We start from the raw sequence: 9,472 nt of genomic DNA on the forward strand, positions 1-9,472 counted from the left end.
TGTTTATTTGACGGACCAGCTTACAGCACAACTTCCACAAGAGCCCATGATCGTGAGAGAGAGGAAGAACCTACTGCGCATGCTCACGCATGTACTCGCGTATACCAATGCTAAGCTGTCATATTACATCCCCCTTTCTAATTATAACAAACAATCGTGAGTTGGGTGGATGTCTAATACTGTTACACATCTACTTGATATGTTTTATTTTATCTACGGCTGTATTAACGAAACAAAATATTGCATTGTCCAATGTTCATGTCGTACTAAAATAACTAACTCAATGTCACAGTATTAATCTACTGAAGCAGTACAGGGTGTGTGCATCAACCGATTCAAAGATCAAGGCGATCAGGTTTCACACTTATCCTACCAGAGCGTGTGCGGTTTGATGTATCAGATGCCTGTACATCTCTGCCTGAGCCTTTTGGCTCACACGTGCTCTCGGCTGGCTTCGGGATCCGATTAGGGATCAGATCTTTCATTCCATCTTGGAAGTGAACTCTTTTCGGTACCCATGGAGTCTCACGTAACTGTTTCCGATTCCTCCTAAGGATACCTCCATTTGGGGTTTCAACCATGTACGATCTGGGCTCTAGACACTTTTCAATCACCTTAGCGGGTGACCAATGTCCACTATTGTGATCCTGTAGTGTGACAAACTGCCCTGGACACAAGGGAGGTAAGTCTTTTGTACCAGTTCTATCATGGTAGTGCTTCTGAGTGTCTTGTCTCTGTTTGAGACGTTCCTGTACCTTATCTGGGTCATGTGTCGTCCACTGGCTGGGTGTCACCTTGATAGGAAGATTGCTGACCACTTTCCGATTGAACATAAGTTCCGCCGGACTTGGTAAGTGGTTGTCAATCGGTGTTGTTCGGGCGCACAGCATGGCAAGATCTGGATCAGTTTTGCTTTCTCTTGCCTTTTGGAGGATTTCCTTCACTGTCCGTACATTACGCTCGATGAACCCATTGGATCTAGGGTACCTCGGACTGCTAGTCACATTGTCAATGTTCCATGATTTCAAGAACTGGTTAAATTCTGCCGAAGAGAATTGAGGACCGTTGTCACAAATAATCCGCTCGGGTCGTCCGAACTCGGAGAGTATCTGTTTCACAATCTTTACCACTGCTCCCGATGTGCTTGCTCCTTGGATTTGTCGTACAACTGGATACTTTGTATAGTAGTCAGCAAGGAGCAGGTATTCTGCATTTCCAAAGTGAAACAAGTCTGTTCCCAATGTCTGCCACGGACGGGTTGGGATCTCGTGAGGTTGCAGTTTCTGCTGCTTGACTTGGTTTGTGTGTCTGACATGGTTCACACCGTGACACTAGTTTTTCTATGTCACTGTTGATACCAATCCAGTATACACAAGTTTTAGCTCTGAGTTGGCATTTTGTTATGCCCTGATGGCCTACGTGAATCTGCTCCAAGATATACTTTTGACCTACGTGAATCTGCTCCAAGATATACTTTTGCATGGTTTTCGGGATCACCAGCCTTTCCCCCTTCATAACCACACCATTCTCGATGCTTAGTTCATCTCTGAAGGGCCAATAGGGTTTGAGCGGTGTTAGTACACTCCGTCTCTCGCTGGGCCAGCCGGCCGCAACTATGTCCCGCAAGGGGCAGTTTCGTCTTCCCTAGTCTCCTTCTGCATTTCCTGTACTTTGGAAGTAGAGAACTGCACGAAGCTTACTTTCACGTCCAAGTCGATGGTTTCCTTTTTTGCTTCATTAGGTTGCCTTGACAAGCAATCAGCCAGCAGCATTTCGCGACCGGGTCTATATTTTATGACGAGGTCATACCCCTGGAGATGCAATAGCATGCGTTGAAGTCGCGGTGGTGCTGACGTTAGGTTCTTGAGGGAGCTCCCAAGCCTTTTGTAGAGGTGTCCACTTGCAGGACTGTTTCCTTTGTCGGATTGAAGTATGCAAGTGTAGTGCTCTTGCAGATAAGATGCTTGGTCTTCTCGTAGGCCTGCTGATATGTGCTTGTCCACTCAAAGGTGCTGTCCTTCCTGAGGAGCAGGTGTAAAGTTGCGGTATGGTTTGCCAACTTCGGTATGAATGGCGACATATATGTAGCCAGTCCAAGGAATTCCTGCAGGGTTGTTCTGTCTGTCGGCGGAATCATGGCTTGGATGTCCTCTAGCTTCGCTGGGTCTGGGTGTGCTCCTTGTTGGTCATATGTCATTCCGAAGAATGTGATGGATGGAACAGCGATCTCACATTTGCTGCTGGTAAACATGAGACCACGTTCGTTTGCGACTCTCATCAGTTTGTGTAGAACTTCATCATGTTTTTCATGCGTTTCCGCATATACGGCTATATCGTCTGATATTCCGAGTACGCCGTCACCAACTTGCTCGAGTATGAAGTCCATGTGCCGCTGGAACACATCCTGGGACATGACTAGACCGAATGGACATCGCCGGAAGCAGTATCGTCCAAACGGTGTGTTAAAGGGCGTCAAGACCTGTGATTCCTCGTCGAGTTTAATCGACCAGTATCCATTCTTTGCATCCAGCTTGGAGAAGACTCGTGCTCCATTGAAGCGATGTGTTATCTCTTCAAGTGTTGGTGTTTTGTGATGACATCTCAGGATGGCTCGATTCAAGTCTTTTGGATCTAAGCATATCCGTAGGCTTCCATCCACTTTGCGACTGTATGCTAATGAGCTAACCCACTCTGTCGGCTCTATGACCTTTCGGATTACTCCTTGTTGCTCCATAGCATCTATCTGTGATTTGATTTCATCCTTTAGCTGTATCGGAGTTTTCCGAGGTGCATGGACAACTGGAGGAATATTCGGATCCAAGGTGATATGGTACTCACCAGGGAAGTTTCCTATCTTGTCAACCTGACCTGGGTACTGTCTCGTCAGATCCCCAGTTGAGCGTATAGGTGGTAGGCATGCTTTCGTTCCTATTTTTGGATTAGTCGATAGGGCACAGTGTACCGTCACTAGTTTCAATGCACGTGACGATGGTAATCCCAGTAGTGCACTCCCGTCACATTCTACTATGAAGAAATCTGCCAATGTGCGATTTCCATTGTGATAGCAGGGTATCTTGGTAGAACCAAAGTGCTTGATTTCACCTTTGTTGTAGGCAGTGAGACGTATTGAATTTTGTTTGACTCAACTGACTAGTGGGAAACCTTCGGAGTCAAGTAACTTCGGGAACATACGTCGATATATGCGCAATGGGAGTGTGTTGCCCTGGGCGCCTGTGTCTACTTTCACCTTTAACGTTGTCTTCGCATTTTTGTGATCTGGTAGTTCGATACCAATGTCAGTGAAGATTTCATCACGCTTATCTCCATTTGTCTCAGTAGCGTCGATGTGTGTTATCGAGCTAATCTCCAAGGAAGAAAAGCTGAGATTTTCTAACTGATCATTCATGGCGTCCAGTTCCTCATTGTGCCGAAGGTGGTCCACCCTTGCACATGGCCTGTTCTGGCTGCGACCTCGGTTCTGTTGTCGAGACCTACTGTCATGTGACCTTGACCTGCTTCTTCCCCATGATTGGTTGCTGCGTGATTTGTGTCGATTTTTGCTCATGCAGAACTGTGACCAATGATTGGACTTGTCACAGGAAGAACAGATAGAACCGTACGCTGGGCACTTTCTTGGGGGATGTCGCCTACCACAATTTCTGCATGCCTTCGAGCTTTGAAATTGTTTCTTAACATACATGACTGATGCTGTGGCGCTGTCTTCATCGACGGCCTTTAGCTTCTGCATATTGGCGAGTGTTGCCTCAAATGACCTTCCCACTGTGATAGCCGTCTCCAAGTTCATCTCTTTATCTTGTCTCAAGAACTCTTTTTGAAGTTCGGGATGACGTACACCATAGATGAGTTGGTCAATGATTCTGTCACTTGTTACTGCAGCGTCTGCAAACCCACATTTCTGTGCCTGGAGTTTGCACCTATTGACATAATCGTCAAATGACTCGGTTGCAGTCTGTTTATACCTCTGTAACCACAGACGTGCAACGCGATAGTTCACGTCAGGATCTAATTGTTCTTTGAATTTTTCCCAGACCTTGACTGGATCTTTGGCATCGTCGTCTGTCAGGTTCCACGAGTTAAAGAGTTATTTTTGACGTCAAAATAAAGTTCACATTGTTGTTTGAAAAGGCTGAATGCTTCGTTAATATTCGCGGCTAACCAGTCCATGCGGGGAGATTCAAAATTAGCCATAATGCGTGTGATACTTTGATCCGATCAACACACACAGCGTGCTGCAGTCAACAATATGCACCACTGTTGTGACTGTGCGTGTGTATGAAAGTACGACGGTACTAACTCGCATCAGCATTCAACACATGCATGTATACAATATACACTCACACAAACAAGCATATGGTAATACAACATAATGGGTCGTCTCAAAAATCTCACCATTACATATCTAGCAACACAACAATCAACAACGTTACTGTTACTGTCAAAGTTACTGTTTGGATGCAACAGCGACTGGTCAGTGGATTGACCAGTTGGTAATGTCCACCTCGACTTCGATATGCCACAGGGTCTACGCACGTAACGCTCCAATCTCCGTGTTTGTGTGCGTCTACACAGTTCTAGGTAGTCCCGATGTAAACAACCCGTAATGACATGGGAGGTATGGTTGTGTTCCGTTGTACGCAAAGACTCGGAAGTGTCTGTTACTCTGAATCTCACTGGCTATGCAAAGAAGAACGTGACACTCTGGGCTGAACTCCGACCCGGATTGGTATAGGGCGCTGATTGGCTCCGTTGTTCGCTACGTCAGCGATCACTGTCTCTCCGCATGACATTGCGCGCCATCTCTTGGATATATGCGGCGAATGTACATGGATACAGTCTGCATGCTTCACAATACATTCGATCCTGTGGTAGAATCTTGGCTGACGTGTCTATCTTGTGGTAAGATTGCTGTCAGTATGCGACGGCTGTCGCTAATAGACAGATCCGACTGTAAAATATACAGATATGTTGGTACTCGTCTGGTACGAGTTGAACCTGCAGCTCTCCCACTCTCTGCATTTTGGCAATGCAAGAAAGAAAATGGCGGGTCTCTTGGCACGTCTGAGCAGGCGAATGTTCAGAAGTTGTTGTTACAACTCATTTGTGCACCGGTTGCTCTAGTCTTTTGCGTCGGGTACGATCACCTGGCTGCCACCATGTAATATATACTCTTGACACATAACACAGGTATATATTCAATGTAATCAATGTTTATTTGACGGACGAGTTTACAGCACAACTTCCACAAGAGCCCATGATCGTGAGAGAGAGGAAGAACCTACTGCGCATGCTCATGCGCATGTACTCGCGTATACCAATGCTAAGCTGTCATATTACAGGCACTATACGATATTTGCTTGGGACAGAGTCAGTAAAAACTGAAAATCTATATATATATATTGAGTTGTTCAGCCGAATTAGTTCGTACTAGGATAACTAGAGAACTCCGCAGCCTAGAGGAAAACCAAAGATATTTTCAGAATCAGCACGTCTGGGAGGTGGTTCTGGCTGAAACCAAAATTTTAAAAACTTAAAAAGTTAAACAAAAAAATCTATCAATCAATAGATGGCGGTCACGTACGTACACACAAAATCACGTACGTCTCAATGAATCCATGGTGTATAATCGTAATGGCGCAGTGGCCTCATCACTACAACGTCCGTCTGCTACACCTGGGTTGCAGGTTCGAGTCCCAGCTGGCAACTTATTTTTTCCATTTTTCCTATTTTTTTTCCTACCTCTTTAGTATGTACTTCTGCAACTTCAGCCAGTACTTCTGCCACTTCAAAATTTTAAACATAAATTTTACTACATAATACATTCATTAAAAAAATAAGAAAAGTTAAACAGTTAAAAATTGCAAACAAATTAATACTTTACTATTCGTCAATAGATGGCGGCAACGTGCGAGTGTGGTAGTATTGTTGGTAAGCACTTATTTCTATCCCTCAAACCGCCCTAGAACCATATCCCAGAAACCACCGCAGCCTACGCCCTACTCCCTAACCCTAACCCTAATCCTAATTAAATTTAATTAACACTAAAAAATTAAATTAAATTAAAAAAAATAAATCATGTAAATAGTTGTGTTAATTGGGAAAAAATAGTTAAATGGATAAAGATTGAAAAATAAAAAAATAAAAAAAATAAACAGATGGGATTCGAACCAACGATCTTCAGAGCTCGGCTATTCAGCGTTATTGGAATAAAATATTATGGATGTGCCATGCATACATGGATGTGCGTGCACTGCGGCGGTTTCTGGGATAGCCTAGACCTAGGGCGGTTTGAGGGATGGAAATAAGTGCTCACCATTATTGTTTGGTAGCAACAACTCAACTATTTCTGCTACAGTCAACATAGTGAACAGGTGAGAACTCAATCTATCAAGCGTACAGGCTGAAGCTTATTAATATAATTATTAGTACTGAAGCTGAAAGTACTGAAAGCTACTCACTGAACTCAGTATAGTGAATACTGAAGCTATAACTCTACTGAACTTCCTACTAGGCTAATTCCTACTAGCTACTTCATTACTACTAGCTAATTCCTACTAGCTAATTCATTAACGCAAGCAACGCGGTTTATATGATTTCAGCAGCATAAATATTGTTACAGTAACATTAGCTTCTGTTCCTCCTGTTGAACCTGTTCTTGGACGTCCTGTTCCTCCAGTGGAACCTAGAGTTCCACTGTAACATTACAGCCTTATACATCCACACATGTACACATTTTTCTAGCAAACCCATTTCACTTCTTTCTTAACAGTAAACAAATTAATCTTTAACCCTCCTCTTGCGGGTCACTGCGCTTTGACCTGTCACCTCCCATTTCGCGCTCATGATGGATTCCCTCCCCATCACTCTATACATCGAATATGAAGAGCCTTTGATTTTATGAAAATGGAGGGGGAAATATTCACCCTCTATTTACACATGTTCACCTTTTACCCTTGAGCCCAAAATTCAACATCATCAGCCAAATTCATCAATAGATGGTGGTGCGTACATGTGAATCCATGGTGTATATATCCTTAACGGCGCAGTGGCCTAATCGCTAGAACATCCATCCCCTACACCGGGATTCCGGGTTCGAGTCCCAGCTGGGGAACTTATTTTCCCTTTTTTTTGTATGTATTATTTTTAATTTTTTACTTTTTAATTTTAATTTTTAATTTTTAATGTCTTATCTTTTGATTTCTTATTATTTTTTACTGTTTGGGATCGGATGGGATGGCATCATGGCATGCGCTGGGATGGGATGGGATGGGATGAGATTGGGTGCAGTGCAATGGGATAGGATGGGATGGGATGGGATGGCATGGCATGGCATGGGATAGCATGCGATGGGATGGGATGGGATGGGATGGGATGGGATGGGATGGGATGGGATGGCATGGCATGGCATGGCATAGCATGGCATGGAATGGGATGGATACATGGATGCATGGATGGATGCATGGATAGATAGATAGTTAGATTTTTTTGGGTATTTTCCTTCCAACCAAGCAGTCACCAACTGAGTAACGACACTGATTTCCCTGGGCAGCGCCGGTTATCCCGCTAGTAAATTAAATAATATGAACGCACATTCACAAATACTACTCCTCAATTTCGCTCATAGGGTCTATATCCCCCAGGGTACTGCCGGAACGTACCCTGGGTACGGTCCGGTTTACCAGAACGTACCCTGGTCACTATTTGATATGGTTAGGGTTAGGATTAGGGTTAGGATTAAGGTTAGGGTTCGGGTTCGGGTTAGGGAGTAGGCGTAGGCGACTCACTAGACTTGTTAGTGGAGTAGGCGAGGTACGGTCCGGCATATTAGATAGTACCAGGGTACGTTCCGGCAGTACCCCGGGGGACATAGACCCTCTCAGCCTTAATTACACTTTCACTGTTGTATCACTGTATATCAACTTGCTTTCACAAAAACTAATGCAGAACTAGATGCTCCCGGACTCGCCGCTGCGAGTGTGCTGTGTCGCCATTATAATGATATATATATCTAATATATATTTTAGTTCGTATGTATGTATGTATGTATGTATGTATGTATGTATGTATGTATGTATGTATCTTCCCTATAGGCGGCCAAACCGCCCAAGCGATCTGGATGGAATTTTTACAGGGCCATCTCTTATACCCGGGGAGTGTTCCTAGACGAAAAAAACCTGTCAAACCGTCAAACTCACCGAAAAATCCGTGCGATTTTGTGTGTGTGTGGCAGCACTGTACAGTCAGTGCTGACAATGTGTGAAGATTGACGAATTGAGGGGTTTTTCACGGATTTTTCGGTGAGTTTGACGGTTTGGCAGGTTTTTTTCAGCTACGAACACTCCCCGGTTATAAGAGATGGCCCTGTGAAAATTGCATCCAGATCGCTTGGGCGGTTTGGCCACCTATAGGGAAGATACATAGATACATAGATACATAGATACATACACACGAACTCAAATATATATTAGACTAGCTGCGGGTACCCGCTGCGCTGGGTAAAATCGTGCTACTAATTCATACTACTAATAATCGGACACAATATAATAGGAACATTGGGTAAAAATCGACAATAACATTGCACAGAATATCAATATTTACAATTTAGCATTGGGAAAAAACTGTCACGTATGACATTTATGTGACAGCACAACCCAACTTAGAACCCCTGGAACATAATAGTAATATGGTGTAAATGAGATAAAGTTATTATAACAGCATGTACGAATGGGTTGCAGTTTTCATTTGAAAACCTCTTGATAAACAATGTTTTTTGTGTTATTCTCTGGTGGAAATATGTAAAGATTCCTGGCGTCTCGAACTGTTGAGCTGCCCACGTACGGCATGTACGTATGGCACGTACGGCACGTAACAGCATGTACGAATGAGTTGCACTTCTCATTTGAAAGCCTCTTGATAAACAATGAGGTCGTAACCTCTGAACTGGTCCTGGCTGTGCTCTGTTTTAGTACTGGTTTCGGTTTCACAATACCAACAGCTGATGAAGCGATGGCAAGAAATAGTCATCGATTTTTCTGTGTGGCAGCACTGTACAGTGAGTACATTGTGTGAAGTTTGACGAATTGACGGGTTTTTATCACTCATTCCATCAGCTACTGGTATTGTGAAACCGAAACCGGTACTAAAACAGAGCACAACCAGGATATATTTATGTGTCAGTGTGCGCGCAATGGCGGCAGCGTGTGTTTACAGTTGAAACGCTTCAAGTGCCTGTGGTTACGACTGCATTGTTTCATCAAGAGGCTTTGAAATGAGAAGTGCAACCCATTCGTACATGCTGTTAGAATAACGTTTTCTTATTTACACCATATTACTATTATGTTCCAGGTGTTCTACGTTGGGTTGTGCTGTCATATGTCATACGTAACCGTTTTTTACCATGCTTATTATCTGATTACACTGATTTGTAAATATTTATAGAGATTAACTATAGTTT

The 9,472-nt window shown here is 43.7% G+C and overlaps 2 protein-coding genes across 2 annotated transcripts; both read right to left on the reverse strand.

Moving 5' to 3' along the window:
* Positions 1 to 32: 32 nt before the first annotated feature.
* On the reverse strand, positions 33 to 1,539 carry LOC106813460. The gene is made up of 2 exons (XM_014817592.1): positions 1,449 to 1,539; positions 33 to 1,415 (listed from the first exon to the last, which is right to left on the reverse strand). Exon 2 carries the CDS (start codon positions 888 to 890, stop codon positions 336 to 338), a length of 555 nt encoding a protein of 184 aa, XP_014673078.1. The 5' UTR covers positions 891 to 1,415; positions 1,449 to 1,539; the 3' UTR covers positions 33 to 335.
* A 316-nt stretch (positions 1,540 to 1,855) lies between these two features.
* LOC106813454 lies at positions 1,856 to 5,037 on the reverse strand. The gene is made up of 3 exons (XM_014817586.1): positions 4,980 to 5,037; positions 3,163 to 4,077; positions 1,856 to 3,036 (listed from the first exon to the last, which is right to left on the reverse strand). Exons 1-3 carry the CDS (start codon positions 5,035 to 5,037, stop codon positions 1,856 to 1,858), a joined length of 2,154 nt encoding a protein of 717 aa, XP_014673072.1.
* Positions 5,038 to 9,472: the final 4,435 nt, after the last annotated feature.

This window comes from Priapulus caudatus, unplaced genomic scaffold (genome assembly GCF_000485595.1).
Source record: "Priapulus caudatus unplaced genomic scaffold, Priapulus_caudatus-5.0.1 Scaffold776, whole genome shotgun sequence".
In the NCBI taxonomy this organism is placed as follows: Eukaryota; Metazoa; Priapulida; class Priapulimorpha; order Priapulimorphida; family Priapulidae; genus Priapulus; species Priapulus caudatus.

Coding starts and splice junctions, on each gene's coding strand:
- LOC106813460 (XM_014817592.1), bottom strand. CDS start 890: ATGCTGTGCGCCCGAACAACACCGATTGACAACCACTTACCAAGTCCG.
- LOC106813454 (XM_014817586.1), bottom strand. CDS start 5,037: ATGCAGAGAGTGGGAGAGCTGCAGGTTCAACTCGTACCAGACGAGTAC. Junction 4,078..4,979: donor AGACGAGTACCAACATATCT/GTATATTTTACA, acceptor GGAACCTGACAG/ACGACGATGCCAAAGATCCA. Junction 3,037..3,162: donor GAAGTTACTTGACTCCGAAG/GTTTCCCACTAG, acceptor GCACATTGGCAG/ATTTCTTCATAGTAGAATGT.